Raw genomic sequence first — 19,906 nt, forward strand, 5'->3', positions numbered from 1 at the left:
TCTCCTCTGCGCCTCAGATCTTGATATCTAAGTGCCCACTTGATATATCCAAACTGAAAATGCCTTCGATGTAAATTTGCTGTTCTTCCTATTTTCCCACCTAGAACCTGGCTGTAGAAACCTCAGAGTCTTCCTAATATGCACCATCCCTCACTCATGCCTTGTTTACAGTCAGCACCGCTTCCCCTGGATTTCACCTCCTTGGAGCTCCTGAATCTGTATACTCTTCTCTACCCTCACCAGCACCTGTTCCAGCCACCGGTGTCACTCATTCCTGACTGACTGCCATCGCTGCCCCCCACCACCACCACTGCTCGCCGCCAGTTCCTTGCATCCTCTGTTTTCTTCACAAAACAGCCAGAATGATCTTTCTGGAACCAGACTCAGATAACATCTTTCTCTACCCCTGTTAGAAACCTTCATTGGATTTTGTTGCTTTCTAGGTCAAACTGGTCAAGATCAAACTGTTTGTGTCCCACAGGCCCCCTGCGCACTGGCCCATCTCTGCAGCTCATCTGAGCCTTCTGCACTGTAGCCACACAGGCCTCTTAGGTTCAGTGCCTCCCCCACCCCAAAGGGGTCTTTGCACATGCTGTCCTGTCTGGAATATTCTCCCATTTCTTTGCTTAGTTAACATCTCTCTTCCTTTCAAGTACCACTTCCTCAGGGAAGCTGTCCTAGACCCACTCCCCTGTGTCTGCAGCAAGTTATATATTCTCATTTTGCTGATTATTCAGCAAAGTCTATCTTCCTGCTAGGCCATGCACTCTATGAGTACATCTATTCAACTTTGTATCTTTAGGGCTTGGCATGTAGCCAGTACCCAGTACATGTTCACGGATGAATGAATGAATGACTAGATGACTAGGGAGAGTGCCCTATCGAGCAGATCCACACTGGAGGAAAAGTGCGAGACCAAGTGCATGTGGAGGTGTTAATTAGTCTTCATCTTGTCCATCAATTGTTGAACAGCTCAGAATGAAAGCACCATGGGGTTTGCTTGATAGTCCCTAACTGCTCAGTGCCTGTTAGGGTGACATCTGGCAGCAGGTTACTCTGAGGCAAAAGGCACACAAGGGGTGCCACTTCATTGAGTCAAAAGACGTTTTGGCTGAAAATCTCAGGTGCTGGATTTCACCCCGCTCCCCTCCCTGCTGGAACCAGGATCTGAAGACACAGAGATAAATAGGAAACAGTCTTAACAGTAACGAGCTCATAGTCAGGTAGGGGAGCCAGAAACATGACTGTATCAGCACATTGTGCAAAGTAAATCCTTGACATAGGAACGGGTGCTGATGATAAAAGAGCTCTTAACAGTAACGAGCTCATAGTCAGGTAGGGGAGCCAGAAACATGACTGTATCAGCACATTGTGCAAAGTAAATCCTTGACATAGGAACGGGTGCTGATGATAAAAGAGCGTTTGATGCCTGCCTACTCTGTGCCTGCTACTTTATTGGATTGACTTCCTTTATTTCTCACTGTAACCCTGTGAGGTGGATACTGTTATTATCCCATTTTATGGATGAGGACATTGAGGCTCAGTGAGATGGAGTGACTTACCAAGACTGCTAAGGCAAACAGCCGAGAGTCAGAGTCATCCCTCCACTGCATAATGCTGCCCTCACACAGGGCAATCAGGGGAGGGAGTGGTGGGCTTGTCCTGAAGGGGTTAGGGAGGGCTTCCCAGAGAGAGTGAAATGGAAACTGGGCTTCCTGGGGAGGCCAGGAGTGTGGGGCAGGGAACTCTAGGAGAAGGAAGCGACTGAGGCCCAGAGGCATAGAAGGATGTGATGCTTGGCCGGGCGCGGTGGGTCACACCTGTAATCTAGCACTTTGGGAGGCTGAGATGGGCAGATCACGAGGTCAGGAGATTGAGACCATCCTGGCTAACACAGTGAAACCCTGTCTCTACTAAAAATACAAAAAATTAGCCGGGCGTGGTGGCACGCACCTGTAGTCCCAACTACTCGGGAGGCTGAGGCAGGAGAATGGCCTGAACCCAGGAGGCAGAGTTCACAGTGAGCCGAGATCGTGCCACTGCACTCCAGCCTGGGTGACAGAGCGAGACTCCATCTCAAAAAAAAAAAAAAAGGATGTGATGCTTGATGAGTGCTGAGTGCTAAGAGGTCTGGTAGCACTAGAGCCCAAAGGAGGAGGGTGGCAGGTCGAGGTTAGCTGGGACCGTTGGGCGTGAAGCGATGGGAAGGGCATTGGCTGCCAGGCTGAGGCACTGCTGAAGTCCTTGAAAGCCCATGTTTGCCCCGCAGTCCTGTGTCTCTGTGACTCTGCTGACCTCAGCAACCTCAGGGCTGAAGCTCTGAGCTTGATCTGTCTCTCTTAACGGCAGGAGAGGTGCTGAGAGGGGACCGGATTGTCAACACCCCTTTCCAGGTTCTCATGAACAGTGAGAAGAAGTGTGAAGTTCTGTGCAGCCAGTCCAACAAGCCAGTGACCCTGACAGTGGAGCAGAGCCGACTCGTGGCCGAGCGGATCACAGAAGACTACTACGTCCACCTGTAAGTCGCCCTCTGCTCCCTGCTGCCTCAGGCTCACACAGGGGAGGACACTGACGGGAGAGGCGGTCGAGAGGGACTGAGCGGGGCCTTCACTTTCCAGCATTGCTGACAACCTGCCTGTGGCCACCCGGCTGGAGCTCTACTCCAACCGAGACAGCGATGACAAGAAGAAGGAAAAAGATGTGCAGTTTGAACACGGCTACCGGCTCGGCTTCACAGATGTCAACAAGGTAGAGTGTCTTTGGCGTGCTCACAGGGCCGGGAGCCACACCTCACGAGTCCCGAGCACTTGGGGCCACAGAAAAGGTGGGGCTTGGCCACAGCAAGTTTCTCCAGGTGCCCTGGGCATGATGATCTGTCAGAGGTCCGAGTGCTCCGGGCAAGTCCCTGGGAGGTGCTACAGGGAGGTGAAGCCACAATTCTTAGGAAGTTAGGTTCCATTTTTGTAAGATTAAAACAACATAAAAAAAAAACCGTGGAACTTCATCAGTATGTAGGAGAGAGGGCTAAGGAGTGGTCAAGAGTGTGCAGGCTCCCTGGGTTTGAATCCTTCCTCTCCCACTTACTAGTTGTCTGAGTGACCCTGAGCCTGTGGTTCCTTAGCTGTAAAATGTATGCAGCAGCAGTGGCGGGGTAAATTAGCACATTCGTGTGAGCCCTTCCCAGCACAGCCCTGGAGAATCAGCTAATAATGTGATGATTATAGCCCTGATTCTCTTATCTTTCTTTCTAAACTGAAAGATATTAGTTAGGGAATAAATTACAAAAACATGTGTTTTGAGGTGCAGCCCCTGTCCCCAAAGGGCGTCTGTCCTAACTGGGAAGAGAACCGACAGTGGGAGGCTCTAGGTCTCCAGTCCCAGCTGCCTTTCACTGGCCGTTAATGGCAGGGGAGGTCAGAGGGAGCTCCTTTTACACTCAGGTTGTCACAGAGGAGGTGGGCCATGAGAGGTTGGTGGGCTTTTGCTGAGTGGAGTTGGGGGTGGCATTCTAGTTGGAGTGATTGCAGGGTAGAGACTGGTTCATGGGGCGGTGGGCGCAGGGGAGGCTAGGTGAACTCATGTGACTTAGATGATTACACCCAGTTGTATCAGGGTCAGATGATAGAAGGCCTTGAATGCCAGACTTTGAGAAATGGGCTTTTGTCTGATAAGCCACAGGGAGCCCTTGAAGAGCTTCTGAGTAGGGGAGTGATGAGAACAGTGTTTTAGGAAGGTTGGTACAACCAGGCATGCTGGGTGAGGCAAGGGCCCTAATACCTGGAGAGTATCCCTAAGTGATGTTCTGTTGTGCTTTCTCTGTTGCTGTGTTTCAGATCTACCTGCACAACCACCTCTCATTCATCCTTTACTATCATCGGGAGGACATGGAAGAGGACCAGGAGCACACGTACCGTGTCGTCCGCTTCGAGGTGATTCCCCAGAGCATCAGGCTGGAGGGTGAGTGGGGAGGTGTGGCCGGAGGGGCAGGGCTGGATGGGCCTGGGCTTCTCCACGCAGGGTCTTCGCACTCTTCTCCCTCCCGAGCTGGCCGATGGGCTCGGGTGTGGCGTGTGGGCCCAGCCAAGGTAGGATCATGGTATTCTCATTAGAGAAGACGGGGTGTGGGGGCAGCTGACAGCTGCAGTGTCACGGGCTAGACACCTTACTAGTTTACCCCTTCCCAGCAACCCCAGGAGGTACGTGATGATTACAGAGGAGGAACTAGAGGCTGAAAAGGGGCTAGTGACTTGGCCAAGACCAAACAGCAAGTTGGGGCTTTGTTGGGCCTCCTCACAAGAACCAGCCAGCTCACCCTGGGTTGAGAACAAGGGGCCAGGGTACAGACAAAGCCTGTAGGCAGCAGGTTTCTTCGTTCCTCTCCCGCTGTGTGAGTGATTGGCATAAACTAAAATTTGCCCAGGGTCAACAGGTGTGCGGGAGTTTGAGAGTTCAGCACAGTCCTGATGGGCCTCATAGGAGCTGGTCCGGCTTCACCTCACCTCTTGGCCCTTGATCATCACAGTGTGCTTTTTAATTAAGCAGCATGCCCAGGATTTTGACCATGTTGGTGGTATTTGGACTTTTTTTTTTTTTTCCACTGTGGAACTTAGTGTTCAAACAAAATTAGACACAGAAGTCCCAAACATAGATCCTGCCCTTCAAGAGCTCCATAGCACGTCTCCTCTGGGAGCTTCCCAAGCGCAGTTCTACGTTTGCATGTGTGACAGTTTTGAGGCCACCTGCTCCCTCACTGGCTCTTCAAGCTTAGAGTCTCCCTGTCTCCTTTTCTCACCATTTTATCTTTTTTTTCCCCCCCAAGACAGAGTCTTGCTCTGTCACCCAGGCTGGAGTGCAGTGGCGCGATCTCCGCTCACTGCAACCTGCATCTCCTGGGTTCAAGCAATTCTCCTGCCTCAGCCTCCTAAGTAGCTAGGATTATAGGCGCCCACCACCGCACCTGGCTAATTTTTGTATTTTTAGTAGAGACGGGGTTTCACCATGTTGGCCAGCCTGGTCTCAAACTCCGGACCTCGTGATCTGCCTGCCTTGGCCTCCCAAAGTGCTTGGATTACAGGCGTGAGCCACCGCGCCCAGCTCACCATTTTATCTTAAGCACCTAGCACAGTACCTGGCCCATAGTTGGTGCTTATTATATGTTGTTGGTTGAATGAGTAGATGGATAACAGGATGAACAGATGAGCAAATGAATGGAGAAAACATCTGAATGATTGATTACGAAAGTGCCAGGGCTTTAGAGACAGACTAAATGAATGAGTAGCCATGATGGAATGGATCAAGGTTTTATGCTGAATGGGACTGGCTGGATGGTAGGTGAATGTTTGAATTGAGTGAAGGAACACTGACTCAGGGAGGAACTCCGACTCAGGCCCCTCCCTTCCCCCATGCACAGGCCTCTCTGCAGCCCCTAAGGACCTTCAGAAAGTCAGGGCTCTGAGGAATAATTTTCAAAAACCATTGTTGGCCAGGCATGGTGGCTCACACCTGTGATCCCAGCGCTTTGGGAGGCCAAGACAGAAGGATTGCATCAGGCCAGGAGTTCAAGACCAGCCTGGGAAACATAAAAGGACCTTGTCCCTACAAAAAAATTTCTTAAAATTAGCCAGGTGTGGTGACACACACCCGTAGTCCCAGCTACTCCGGAAGCTGAAGCAGAAGGATGACTTGAGCCTGGGAGGTTGAGGCTGCAGTGAGCTATGATTGTGCCATTGCCTGCGTGACAGGGCAAAACTCTATCTCTAAAAAAATAAGGTTTAAAAATAAAAAATGAAAAAAACCCATTGTTGCCCATTGTGCTCCCAATCTCCACTCAGACCCTGGAGGCTGGGTCTCCGCAATAGGCAGCCTTGAGGGCAGCCCCTGGAATAGCCCCTGGGCAGTGGCACTGGCCACCACAGGAACAGACTGAGTCTGTGTCTCTCTCAGACCTCAAAGCAGATGAGAAGAGTTCGTGCACTCTGCCCGAGGGTACCAACTCCTCGCCCCAAGAAATTGACCCCACCAAGGAGAATCAGCTGTACTTCACCTACTCTGTCCACTGGGAGGTGAGAAGGGGCTGGAGCTCATGGGCAGGGGAGGAGGGCTCTGGTCTGTGTCAGGTTCTCCAGCAGGAGGCCTGACTCTAAGTGCTTCCTCCCACCTGCCAGGAAAGTGACATCAAATGGGCCTCTCGCTGGGACACTTACCTGACCATGAGTGACGTCCAGATCCACTGGTTTTCTATCATTAACTCCGTTGTTGTGGTCTTCTTCCTGTCAGGTGAGAGATCTGTGGGTTGAAGGAAAGGGGATGGGGGTTGGGGTTGAGGGACTGAGACATCACATCATGTATGGGGGACTTCCAGGGTGTTCTCAGGGTCAGGCGTAGGTCAAAAACAGACATCAGGGCTCTGCTAAGCATCAGGTGTACATAGGTAAACAAGACTCATCTCTAGAGAGCTCTAGAACTCTGGAGAGCTCATTCATGGAGGACAGACACACCTGAGCTTGCACACATTCTTGATTCATTCAACAAGATGTTGTTGTTGCTCATTCTGTGCCAGGCACTTTGCCAGATGCTGGGAATATGGTGTGAACAAGCCCGACCCAGTCTCTGCTCCCGTAGAGCCTATATTCTAGTGGTGGGAGAGAAACAAAAAAGCAAATAAGTAGAGGAGTTGCAGATAGTGATACATTCTATGAAGCAGATCAACAGGGTGGCCAAATACACAATAGCTGAGGATAGTGTGAAGGCTCTTTGGGGAAGACCTTTCTTTACGATAAGGAGCCACCATCCAGAGACCTGGGAAAAGTCTGTGCCAGTGAGGATCATGGTCCTGCAGCGAGATAAGCTCAGCAAGAAACCGGGTGGTGAGAGGGTGGTAGGCAGGGGTAGAATGACACTGATGGTTTCACTATCATATGAGAAGCACAGATAATGCTAAATACTGTTTATTAAACATTTACCAAAGGGCCAGCTGCTGAACTAAGCACTTTACAAACATTTCAATCCCTGAAGCCCTGTGAACTAGGCCCGAAAATGTTAAGTGAACTCAAGGTCATTATGGCCCATTCTCTTAACCACTGCAGTGCTGCCTAGAGAGGGAAACAGGAAAGTACAAATGGGGATGGGAGTGGCTCTGTACTGTTGAGGGTGCTGGGATGTGAAGATGCCCAGAGTGAGCCTCAAAGCACGAGTAGGAGTCAGTCAGGATACGGCGGGACATTCTGGGCAAAAAGGATAGCTTGAAGAAAGGCGTGCCGATGAGAACATAGTGAGGCCAGGAGCCAACTGAAGCAGCAGATAGCCAGAGGTGGAGCCACAGGCAGCCCTTGGACACATGAGCTGAGAAGTCAGTAGGACCAAGCCATGGAACAGCTGGGATGCTCCTCTCCCCAGGATACCCCTATCCATCCCAGCAACCCTTTCCTCCCCACCTCCATGCTCTGTGCTCTCCTCCCCTGGTAGCTGGAGTGGAGCTCCCCCAAGAAGAGGCCTTGAGGTGGCTGCATAGCCAGTTCATAATGGAGCAAGCCGTGCAAGCCAGCTGTCGCAAAGTAAAACATCATGTCTAGGAGGGCATGGAGCATGGGCTTGCTGGCAGCGCCAACTTCTCCTCATCCTCACCACCATCTATTTCAGGTATCCTGAGCATGATTATCATTCGGACCCTCCGGAAGGACATTGCCAACTACAACAAGGAGGATGACATTGTACGAGGTCTTGGCTGGGGAGGGATGAAGTTGGATGGGGAGGGGAGGAGGACCGTGTGTGTGCATATGTGTGTGTATATTATCATTCAAAGAGGAAACCTCAAAAAACTAAAACAGTTTAGTATACTTTTTTTTTTTTGAGACGGAGTCTCGCTCTGTCACCAGGCTGGAGTGCAGTGGTGTGATCTCGGCTCATTGCCATCTCCACCTCCCGGGTTCAAGCAATTCCCCCACCTCAACCTCCCGAATAGCTGAGACTACAGGCACGCACCACCACACCTTGCTAACTTTTTGTATTTTTTAGTAGAAACGGGGTTTGCCATGTTGGCCAGGATGGTCTCAATCTCCTGACCTCATGATCATCTGCCTTGGCCTCCGAAAGTACTGGGATTACAGGCATGAGCCACCACGCCTGGCCTAGTATACTTTTAATACTAAAAATGTAATACTAAAAAAGTAAGGAAAAAAGTTTTATTCACCCAAAGTGATAGGGATGGCCTTTCTAATTTTAAAGCATAAAAACAGTGGAAGAAATCACAAAAAATAGTTGATTGATTTGACATTAAAAATTGTAAAACTATTCTGCATGCCAAATACATAAACAAAACAGAAGGCCACAATGGCAAACAATATCTGCAACAAACTTGAAAAAAGTGGCACAGTTTAAATAATTCATATAAAATCTCTTTGTTTTAAAAAAAAAACTAGGTCGGGGCTGGGCACGGTGGCTCACACCTGTTAGTTATCTCAGCACTTTGGGAGGCCAAGGCAGGTGGATCACTTGAGATATCAGGAGTTCAAGACCAGCCTGACCAACATGTGAAAACCTCGTCTCTAATAAAAATACAAAAATTAGCTGGGCGTGGTGGCATGCACCTGCAATCCCAGCTACTCAGGAGGCTGAGGCAGGAGAATCACTTGAACCCAGGAGGCGGAGGTTGTAGTGAGCCAAGAACGTGCCACTGCACTCCAGCCTGGGCAACAAAGTAAGACTCTGTCTCCAAAGGAAAAAAAAAAAAACTAGAGGACAGTAGATAACTTGAGGTTAGGAGTTCAAGACCAGCCTGACCAACATGGTGAAAACCTGTCTCTACTAAAATACAAAAATTAGCTGAGCCTGGTGGCAGGCGCCTGTAGTCCCAGCTACTCGGGATGCTGAGGCCGGAGATCACTTGAACCTGGGAGGCGGAGGTTGCAGTGAGCCGAGATCACACCACTGTACTACAGTCTGGGCAACAGAGCAAGACTCCGTCTCATAAATAAATAAATAAAACCAAAAAATCTAAAATTTCGAATGTGATGATGAACAGGAAATTTACAGGCAAGACACTGCAATATGCCCAGTAAGCAAGAGAAAACTGTTTTTACCTCAGGAATAACCCCACAAAATGCAGGTTCAAACAATCTTGAGAAGACCGTTTTGGACCATCATATTAGCACAGACTTTTTTTCTTTTTTTAACAGTACTAATTGTTGGTAAGGTTAATGTGAACCAAGCATCTTTCCATACCACCCATGGAAGTATAAGTTGATAGCTTTCTGAAAAGTGATTGGCAGTGGATATCAAGAACTGTAAAACAGGCTGAGCATGGTGGCTCGTGCCTGTAATCCCAGCACTTTGGGAGGCCAAGGCAGGAGGATCACTTGAGGCCAGGAGTTCAAGACCAGCCAGGGCAGCATAGGGAGATCCTACCTCAACAAAAACAAAAAAGAACTAAAACAGGCAACTTGCTTTGCACAGCAATTCTTCTATTATTTTTCTAAGGCAAGATTCAAAACACCAAGACTTGGTGTAGAAATATTACAGCCTTTTTTTTTTTTTTTTTAGAGACAGAGTCTTGCTCTGTTGCCCAGGCTGGAGTGCAGTGACACGATCTTGGCTCACTGCAAGCTCCACCTCCCGGGTTCACGCCATTCTCCTGCCTCAGCCTCCCGAGTAGCTGGGACTACAGGCGCCTGCCACCATGCCCAGCTAATTTTTTGTATTTTTAGTGGAGACGGGGTTTCACCCTGTTAGCCAGGATGGTCTTGATCTCCTGACCTCATGATCCGCCCGCCTCGGCCTCCCAAAGTGCTGGGATTACAGGCGTGAGCCACCGCGCCCAGCCAGAAATATTACAGCTTTGAAATAAAATGTCAAGCTTTTATTGACCTGAAGAAATGTTCACAAATACCAACTGAAAATAACAAAGTACATAGTGTGATCCCAATGTTATTGTTTAAAGCATACATATACACATATATACATAAAAGATTAAGGGAATTATATCAAAACAGTGTTACTAAGTGGGAGTATCAAATCATTTTATTTTTATATCGTTCTGTTTAAATTTTTCTATAATAAACATGTATTACTTTTTGTTCATTTGAATTTCATGCTACATACCAAATTATTTTTACTTTTTTTATTACACAAGTAAGAAAGCATATTTCTTTTATAATCAGAAAAAATAAATAAATTGACTCCAAATCTCACCACCCAAGAACTCTTACAGTTGACATTTTAGTGAGTTGAGGTATTTACATTATTTTCCCACAAACAAGGTTTGTGGAATTTAAAGAGATTTTCCTTTTACGCAGCTACAGGCATCAGGTTTGTGGCCTCCTTTTCTTGTGACAATTTCAGATAAGCACTTTCTCCCATCACTTACACTCCTGTGTCAGAGCAGCGCTGGTTGGCACCTGAGGGTGTCAGCTGTCACCTTGGGGGTGGTCCCTGCAAGAGCTGCCTCCATCTTCAACAACCAGCCTCACTCTGGCCCTTCGCTACAGGAAGACACCATGGAGGAGTCTGGGTGGAAGTTGGTGCACGGCGACGTCTTCAGGCCCCCCCAGTACCCCATGATCCTCAGCTCCCTGCTGGGCTCAGGCATTCAGCTGTTCTGTATGATCCTCATCGTCATCTGTGAGTGTGCCCAGCGGGGCTGGGCATGGGGGCATGGCTTCCTCTTCCAGGTGCCTCAAGGAGAGAAGGGTGGGCTTCCCTCCCTGGAGAAAGGGAACCAAGCTCCTGGCACCAAGTGGGCATGTCAGTATCTCTGGGCCAGACAGGCCGTCTATCTCAGCAACAGCCCCAGCCCCAGCCCAGGACTGGTGATTCACCTCACAGCCGTTTACAGAGCCCACCATGTCTCCTCCATCAATGAGGCAACACATCATTGCTGCGAGCTTGGCCTCCTTTTGTAGTCAGAGGCCAAGTGACCTGCCCAAAGTCAGTACCAGGATTAGGATTGAAATCAAATATTTTTTTCTTTAACAAAAACCCCACTAATATATAGTAATTTTAGACAGCTTTGGAGTCAGTCTGCCTAGATTTACATTTCAGCCTCATGCCTCCAAGCTTTGTGACCTTGGACAGGCCACTTGACCTCTGTGAGCCTCAGTTTCCTTATCTGAAAAATAGGGAAAGTAATCACCCTGCAGAGTTGGTAAGGTGGATTCAGAGACCTGGCATTTGTGGTGCCCTCAGCCCAGCACCTGACTCACTGCAAGTGCTCTGTGGACCGAAAGCTGCGGTTGAGATTTGGCCAGCTAAGGCCCAGCAGCTGCTGCACCCCTCCGAACCCCAACTAAGACCCAGTCTTCCCCTGTAGAGGGTAGGGGACTATGCTGTTGAGAAGACAAGGGATGGGGAGCCTCATCTGCCCAGAGTCCTCCTGTCAGCCTGTCCAAGGTGGGCCTGGGGCTGGGGCTGGGGCTGGGGCTAGAGGCCTGGTGATCAGCCACCCTGCCTTTCTCTGCCCTTCCTCCCTCCCTCCCTCCACAGTTGTAGCCATGCTTGGGATGCTGTCGCCCTCCAGCCGGGGAGCTCTCATGACCACAGCCTGCTTCCTCTTCATGTTCATGGGGTAGGTGTGTCTGAGTGGGCTCCCGGGGGCGGCACAGGCCTCCTCCACGCCAGCTAATGGGTCCCCTTGGTGTGGATCCCTGCCATTTTCCCACAGGGTGTTTGGCGGATTTTCTGCTGGCCGTCTGTACCGCACTTTAAAAGGCCATCGGTGGAAGAAAGGAGCCTTCTGTGTGAGTGTCCTAAACCTTCTCTTGTTTGGTGGGAAGCAGAGAAGCTTCTTCCTGGGCTCCTCAGGAGGAGGTAGGCAGGTCCTGGTGGGGATTTTTGGGCCAGAAGCTGAGCAGCAGCAAGACATAGCAGGAGGAGCACAGGTTCAAGGGCAGGAATCCCAGGCTGTTACCCACAGGCTCACAGCAGAACCTCCCAGGGCCTCCACTGCCCCATTTGTAAAATGAGGGATTTGAACTTAGGTCATTTTTAGCTGACATTGTCTGATGGCTCAAGCAAGAGAAGAAATAGGGGATTCAGAATAACAAGATTTAGAATAGCAGGGCAGCTGAGAGAACACCCTGAGTAAAGAGGGAATTGCCTGCCTACGCCTGAAGAGGCCAGACCCAAGTTCCTGTCAGCCCATTTTCCAGGCTGGTGCCTGCATTTCTCTTTGGTGAGGATTGCTGCCCTTCTCTGGCCTCCTGGAGGTAAGGAGAGTTCTTGGCAGCAGAAAAGCGCGTAGAAACCAGAGGGGGTCTCGAGATTGACCTCACCTCCCAGGGAGCTCCGAGCCCCTTCTCCTAGAGCGAGTGAGTCTCTTAGAGGACTAGGAGGACTCTTGGGTGCCCACACTCAGAGAAGTCTCTGGGCCCAGGATTCTGAAACCATTCTCACCGCTGTCAAAAGCTCAAGGAGAGCTCAGGCTGTATCAGTTCTGGCTGCGACGCTTCTGGCACAAAGTAAGCCCTCGGTAAAGAAAAGTTGTGACCGTGACTATTTTGGAAGGATCAAAGAAATGTTCCTGAATTGTTTTTTGTTTTTTTGTTGTTGTTGTTTGTTTTTGAGATGGAGTTTCGCTCTTGTTGCCCAGGCTGGAGTACAATGGCGTGATCTCGGATCACTGCAACCTCCACCTCCTGGGTTCAAGTTATTCTCCTGCCTCAGTCTCCCGAGTAGCTGGGATTACAGGCATATGCCACCATGCCTGGCTAATTTTGTTTTTTTGTTTTTTTGTTTTTTTGTTTTTTTTTGAGACAGAGTCTCGCTCTGTTGCCCAGGCTGGAGTGCAGTGGTGTGATCTTGGCTCACTGCAAGCTCTGCCTCCTGGGTTCACGCTATTCTCCTGCCTCTGCCTCCCGAGTAGCTGGGACTACAGGTGCCCACCACCACACCCAGCTAATGATGAAACTGGCAATGGAGGTTTGAGCATCAGGTTCCAGAGGGCCTTTGTCATTGTGGTTAGTGACCCACCTGGATGCTCAGGCTGCCACAGCAGTCCCTGGCCTGATGATCAGTGTGGCAAGAAGGTTCATGCCGGTTGTGGTGGCTAGCGCCTCTAATCCCAGTCCTTTGGGAGGCCGAGGCAGGAGGATCACTTGAGCCCAGGAGTTTGAGATCAGCCTGGGCAACACAGTGAGACCCTGTCTCTACAAAAAATAAATTACTTGGATGTGGTGGCATGTGCCTGTAGTCCTCCTAATCAGGCAGGTGAGGTGGGAGGATCACTTGAGCCCAGGAATTTGAGGCTGCGGTGAGCTATGATTGCACCACTGCACTCCAGCCTGAGTGACCGAGTGAGACCCTGTCTCTGAAGAAAATAGAAGAAAAAGTCTCAACTGTAACTCTGGTGCATTGACTAGACTAGAATCCCTGTGCCTATACCCCACCCAAGAGATTCTGACTGGCAAGAATACACTGCAGTAGGTCAGGAGCATGGGCTCTGGGGTCAGACTGCCTGCGTTTATACCTCTGCTGCACCTTCAGGAGGCTGGGTGACGTGGAGGTGGTGGGGTTGTCTTTAACATCACCAGGCCTCAGTGTCCTCATTAAAAGGAATAATGGTAGACTTTCCTTCCAGACTTGCGTGAGGATTAGGTGAGACAAGGTACATAGGAACCCAGCATCTGCCACCCCAAGACTCAGAGCTTCACCATCCTTCTAGGCAGTTTGGGTTGGGGCCCAGACATACGTGTTTTGTTAAAGTTGTTTTTTAGGGTTTTTGTGTGTGTGTGAGACAGAGTCTTGCTCTATTACCCAGGCTGGAGTGCAGTGGCATGACTCGGCTCACTGCAACCTCTGCCTCCCGGGCTCAAGCAATCCATCTGTTTCAGCCTCCCAAGTAGCTGGGACCACAGGTGCGTACTACCACGCCTGGCTAATTTTTTGTAAAGACAGGGTTTCACCATGTTGCCCAGGCTGGTCTCAAACACCTGAGCTCAAGCGATTCTGGAGGTAATTTTTCTGCCCCTCAAAAAAAAAAAATTTTACATATGTATATATTGGGTAGTTAACGTGTTCTTTTTTTCTTTTTTTTTGAGACGGAATCTCGCTCTGTCGCACAGGCTGGAGTGCAGTGGCACGATCTCTGCTCACTGCAACCTTTGCCTCCCGGGTTCAAGCAATTCTCCAGCCTCAGCCTCCTGAGTAGCTGAGACTACAGGCGTGAGCCACCACACCCGGCTATTTTTTGTATTTTTAGTAGAGACGGAGTTTCGCCATGTGGACCAGGCTGGTCTCAAACTCCTAACCTCAGGTGATCCACCTACCTTGGCCTCCCAAAGTGCTGGGATTGCAGGCATGAGCCACCACGCCTGGCCAGAGTAGTTACCGTGTTCTCAGTGATGAGAGTACATCAGAGAACAAGGTAGACACACTCCTCCCAAGGAGCTCACAGTCTTTTGGGGATAGGCGGATATTGATCAGGTAGCCAAAATATGTAATTACGAACTGGGATGAGAGCAAGAAGGGGCAGTATTAGGGACCTGAGAGGGCATAGAACAGAGTCCTGCTCAGTCTGAGGGTCAGGGAATACTTTCTGGAAGGAATGATGCTTGAGCTGAGTCTGAAAGACAAGGAGGGCTTAAGAGCTTCTGGTCTGGGGGCCCCACCGGGACAGGCTGGGGAGGTCCCTGGATGCTGTTCCTCAACCCGGCCCCTCTTGCTCCAGACGGCAACTCTGTACCCTGGTGTGGTTTTTGGCATCTGCTTCGTATTGAATTGCTTCATTTGGGGAAAGCACTCATCAGGAGCGGTAAGTGCCTCCCCTACCCTTCCAGCCCCTCCCCAGCAAGCGAGGACCAGTTGCACTCAGCCCCACTCCCAAAAGCCGCTTCCTGCCATTCCCTTCCCTTTTCTGAGTCCCCAGAGTTACGTTCCCAGCCATGAGGGCAGAGGGCCAGCTGGGGTTTCCCCAGCCCTGCCCTTGGTGTGTCATGCCCTGGCCCTGGCCTTCCTGTGAGATCTTTCAGTCAACTGGCCCAAGCCCACTTCTCTAAAGGGAGGTTTCCACAGTCCAGCGGCCAACTGGGGAATTTCCCTTTGTCTTAACCAAGAGTGAGCTGCCCAGTGTGAGTTTATTAGGTCATTATCCCTAAGCAAGCCTGTCCTCCTCAGTGTCCCTGCCCCTCAGCACCAGCCCCTGCAGGTGGAGGAGAGAGGAAAGGAAGGATCAGGTTGTATTACCCTTAGAGCTGGGAATCCTGCCAGCCCCAGTCCAGTGTGTTACTAGCAGCTGTCCAAGACTCACTGAGGAGGATTTTGAACCCAGTTGTGGGGAGGTGGGGTGGGGTCTTGGTCAATTAGCAGGACTGCAGTTGAGATGGGGCAGGCATTTTGCTATCCTAGCCTTAGCACGTAGAGCCCTCTGCCCTCCACCTGGGGGTGGCGGTAAAGGTCCTTGCATGAGGCTTCACGTCCAGGCGTACAGAGGAGGGGTTTCTTTCCCAGCAACTTAGGAAGCAATCCTCAAGACACAGTCATGCCCTTCCTCTCACTTCACCTTTTTTATCCCTGTGTTCCTTCTCCCTTTGAGCATTTTCCTCCCAGTTACCAGCTGCTCATTATAAACATTCACTGTAGAAATTTTGGAAAGTGCAGAGAAGTTAAAGAAGAAATTTAAAATAACCCCAAATCTGCTCACCCGGAGATAAATACAATGTAGGTCTTTAATATATGTTGTCTTTTTTCCTTTTTATAGATATACTTACAAAAGAATTACATAATTTATAAAATAACAGCAAACATTTATATGATGCTTGCTTTGTAGTAATACTGTTCTAAACACTTTATATATATATTTCTTTTTATGTGATTCTTGTAAAAAGTAAGTGTAGAGAAGAGGATAAAGAAGAAAATGAAAAATCAGTTCTAATCCCCCATATCCCATCTAAGGAAGTATTGTTAGCTCTTTGGTATAGGCCTTTCCAGGCACAAATATAAATAGATACAGTTGTCCCTTGGTATTCATAGGGGATTGGTTCCAGGACCCCTGAAGATACCAAAATTCAAGGATGCTCGAGTCCCATATATAAAGTGGCAGAGTGTTTACTTACACACATCCTGTATATTCTGACTCTTCTCTAGATTACTTAAAATACCTAATACAATGTAAATGCTATGTAAATAGTTGTTATACTGTATTGTTTTTTAATTTGTATTTTATTGTTGTATTTTTTGTTTGTTTGTTTTGAGACAGGGTCTCACTCTGTTGCTCAGGCTGGAGTGCAGTGCTGTGGTCTCAGCTCACTGCAACCTCTGCCTCCCAGGCTCAAGTGGTCCTCCCACCTCAGCCCCACTGAGTAGCTGGGACTGCAGGTGCCACCACCACACTCGGCAATTAAAAAAAAAAAATTGTAGAGATACAGTCTCACTGTGTTGCCTAGGCTGGTCTCAAACTCCTGGGCTCAAGTGATCTGCCCACCTAGGCCTCCCAAAGTGCTGGGATTACAGGCGTGAGCCACTGTACCCAGCTTATTTTATTGTATTTTTTTTTTCCTGGACATTTTCTTTTTTTTTTTTTTTTTAAGACGAAGTCTCACTCTCTCACTCTGTCACCCAGGCTGGAGTGGAGTGGCAAGGTCTCAGTTCACTGCAACCTCCACCTCCCGGGTTCAAGCGATTCTCCTGCCTCAGCCTCCCAAGTAACTGGGATTACAGGTGCCCCCCACAGTGCCCGGCTAGTTTTTTTTTGTAATTTTAGTAGAGACTGGGTTTCACCATGTTGGCCAGGCTGATCTTGAACTCCTGACCTCAAGTGATCTGCCCACCTTAGCCTCCCAAACTGCTGGTATTACAGGCATGAGCCACTGCTCCCGGCCTTCCTGAACATTTTCTGTTTGCAGTTGATTAAATCCATGGATGCAGAACCCATGGATACAGAGGACTGACTATGTTGTGTTTTTATTAAAATGGAATCCTTCTATACACATAGTTTATAGCCTCCTTTTTACACTTAATAGTATATCATGTAGTTTTATTCTGACAGGATTGGGAGCACTTTGTACAGTGTTGCTTTTTCCCTTCTTTTCTTCACATAATGTGCCACATGTAATCTCTTCATTTTGACCTCTTCATCTCCTCTTCACGTTCTCAGTCCCCTCCTTCCTGTTCCTCCCCGACTTCCTCCCTGGATGGTGAGCTCCTCTGGGATGCTGAGGTGCCTTCTTCACTGGGAGTCCAGATCAGGGCTGGGGTCAGCCTCAAGAGATTCTGGCCAGGAGCCCTGTGGTGGGGGCAGGGAGTGTGCTTCTGCTGCACAAGTCACCTCTCCTTCTGTGGAGCCCAGAAGGTCCCCTCCCCCTTGCGCAGCCCCCATCCCGGGCATCAGGGCCTCGTGGGGGCCTCATGGTGCCATGTCTACAGGTGCCCTTTCCCACCATGGTGGCTCTGCTGTGCATGTGGTTCGGGATCTCCCTGCCCCTCGTCTACTTGGGCTACTACTTCGGCTTCCGAAAGCAGCCATATGACAACCCTGTGCGCACCAACCAGATTCCCCGGCAGATCCCCGAGCAGCGGTGGTACATGAACCGATTTGTGGGGTGAGTCCTCCAGCAGAGGCAAGAGCAGGGGAACGTGGAAGAGGGTACACCCCCCTCCGCCACCAGAAGGGTGCGGCAACCAGAGTTCCTGCCGCTTCAGCCGGCTCTAATAGAGTTTATGAAAGCTTAACTTCACTCCAAGATCAAGGTGACCAGGTTGTAGGCAGACGTGGTGTCATCCTAGGAACCAGGACAAGGAAGGGGAAGGATGGAAGGGTATGGTGAGATAGGTTAAGACCATCACTTGGACCTTGGGCAAGTCACCCCACCTTTCTGCACCCCAGTTTCCCATCTATAAAATGAGAATAATGCCCACCCTGCCTACCTCTCAAGAGATTATAATAGTACAGAAATATGCCAGAAGAATTAGCACCACCACACTCGTGTAGGTGCTCTCTCTTCATGCCAGCTTGAGAGGGAGCTTGGGGCTTCCTGGTGGCCTGGTCTCTAACAGTGTCAACCTCTTGTTCTGCGGCAGCATCCTCATGGCTGGGATCTTGCCCTTCGGCGCCATGTTCATCGAGCTCTTCTTCATCTTCAGTGTGAGTACTGGTGCCTCCCCCACCTCTCCACCCATGCTAGCCGGGTCACTCCCACTCCACTCGGGTGCTCTGCTGCCTACTGCCTGAGAAAGTTCAGATGGGCCACTTCACCTCTCGGAGCCCCATTCTTCACCCTGAAATTGGATAACAGCCTTCCCTCTCAGGGCAGCATTGAAAGTGAAATGAGGCTGGGTGCGGTGGCTCACACCTGTAATTTCAGCACTTTGGGAGGCCGAGGTGGGTGGATCCCAAGGTCAGGAGTTCGAGACCAGCCTGTCCAATATGGTGAAACCCTGTCTCTACTAGAAAATACAAAAATTAGCTGGGCATGGTGGCACACGCCTGTAGTCCCAGCTACATGGGAGGCTGAGGCAGGAGAATCACTTGAACCCGGGAGGTGGAGGTTGCAGTGAGCCAAGATCGCGCCACTGCACTCCAGCCTGGGTGACAGAGTGAGACTCCATCTAAAAAAAAAAAAAAAAAAAAATTTAAATGAGATATGTGGTGTGTGGGGAGCCTGGTGTGTGGAAAGGGGGACTTGGTAAACAGAAGCTGCCTCAGTGATACTTCAGTCATTCCCCACCATGACTAATAGCATCGTTGCACCTGGTTTCATTTCTGGGTCCTTGCACATCTTTACCTCTCTGTGTTACTCACAGCTCCTGGGAGGGTGGACAGAATGATTCCTGCTTGTCGGGGTCATTGTGAAGTTGGAATAAGTCATTGTAAAAATGCTTGACTTCAGGAAATGCTGTTGTAGTGGTGATGATGACTCCTCCCAAAGAGTGCCAAGATGAAAGTTGGTAGGAAGGCCCTTTAGAGGCATGTAAGTGTGGCTAACCCAGCTCGGGGCCCAGCACAGATGGTACCTTGTACCAAGTCAGTACCGGACATGTATCTGCTATTCCAGAGTAGTGGCCCAGCCCCTCCCTGCTGAGACCACCTCACCCACACAGGTTTGCCTGGGAGAAGGGTCAGAGGAGGTGTTGGCTGCCCATGGTACCAAAGCCCATGTGCACTTCCCAGGGAAGCCCCCTCTGTTTCATCTGTGTGACTCTGGGCCAGTCACCAGCTTCTCTGATCCTTGACTTTCTTAGCTCTACCAGGCCAAGCTTTCATAGACACACACATGTAGCAATTGTATATGAGGCATGTGGCACAAGGCCTAGCGCTTGATAAGCTGCTCAAGTGGTGGTGGCTGCTCTATAATTTTGATTTGGATAAGAATCATTATTTTCTACAAGCTGCTGAGTTCAGGCTGGGGTCCACCCAGAGCAGGTCAGTCAACCCCTGGCCCCTCCCTAAGGACAGCGTGGCTCACCCCCTGCTCTGGGGAAGAGGGGCCAGAGCCACATACCAGGCCCACGGGCCCTGATGGTGTCATGATGATGTGTCCACTCCTGCCCTTGTGACAGGTTGGTGTGCCAGGGGAAGGGGAGCAGGGTGGTCAAGCCAGCTGAAGCCCCACTGTGTGTCCGCAGGCTATCTGGGAGAATCAGTTCTATTACCTCTTTGGCTTCCTGTTCCTTGTTTTCATCATCCTGGTGGTATCCTGTTCACAAATCAGCATCGTCATGGTGTACTTCCAGCTGTGTGCAGAGGTGAGAGCAGGGCCAGGAGGCGGGGGAGGGAGAACTGGATCCAGCATTGAACGGGTTGATGAGGCTCTGCGGACAGGCTGGGTCTGGGCTCTTCATGTGGCCCCTGCTTCTGGCTCTGAGCTCTTGGGCCAGTACGTTGCTGTGCCTCTCCCAGCCTCCATGTATTCAGCTGTACCCTGGGCCTAATGAGATACTTTCTAGCTTAGTTGTGTGGGGTACTCACCACAACTAGATGAAA

General features: G+C 50.0%; 1 protein-coding gene across 4 annotated transcripts in view; it reads left to right on the forward strand.

The window, feature by feature from the left end:
• Window positions 1-19,906, forward strand: part of TM9SF4 (transmembrane 9 superfamily member 4) — a 54,891-nt gene that overhangs the window by 28,111 nt on the left and 6,874 nt on the right. For 3 of the 4 annotated variants that reach the window (XM_004061975.5, XM_055373290.2, XM_055373292.2), the window contains exons 4-16: window positions 2,350-2,518; window positions 2,619-2,748; window positions 3,834-3,957; window positions 5,944-6,062; window positions 6,165-6,276; window positions 7,639-7,709; window positions 10,482-10,614; window positions 11,476-11,557; window positions 11,654-11,729; window positions 14,657-14,740; window positions 17,350-17,525; window positions 18,004-18,067; window positions 19,549-19,668. In XM_004061975.5, coding sequence (XP_004062023.2) covers window positions 2,350-2,518; window positions 2,619-2,748; window positions 3,834-3,957; window positions 5,944-6,062; window positions 6,165-6,276; window positions 7,639-7,709; window positions 10,482-10,614; window positions 11,476-11,557; window positions 11,654-11,729; window positions 14,657-14,740; window positions 17,350-17,525; window positions 18,004-18,067; window positions 19,549-19,668 — 1,460 coding nt within the window. The remainder of the gene's footprint in view (window positions 1-2,349; window positions 2,519-2,618; window positions 2,749-3,833; window positions 3,958-5,943; window positions 6,063-6,164; window positions 6,277-7,638; window positions 7,710-10,481; window positions 10,615-11,475; window positions 11,558-11,653; window positions 11,730-14,656; window positions 14,741-17,349; window positions 17,526-18,003; window positions 18,068-19,548; window positions 19,669-19,906) is intronic. The other variant, XM_004061976.5, reaches the window with a different exon arrangement.

This window comes from Gorilla gorilla, chromosome 21 (genome assembly GCF_029281585.2).
Source record: "Gorilla gorilla gorilla isolate KB3781 chromosome 21, NHGRI_mGorGor1-v2.1_pri, whole genome shotgun sequence".
NCBI lineage: Eukaryota > Metazoa > Chordata > Mammalia > Primates > Hominidae > Gorilla > Gorilla gorilla.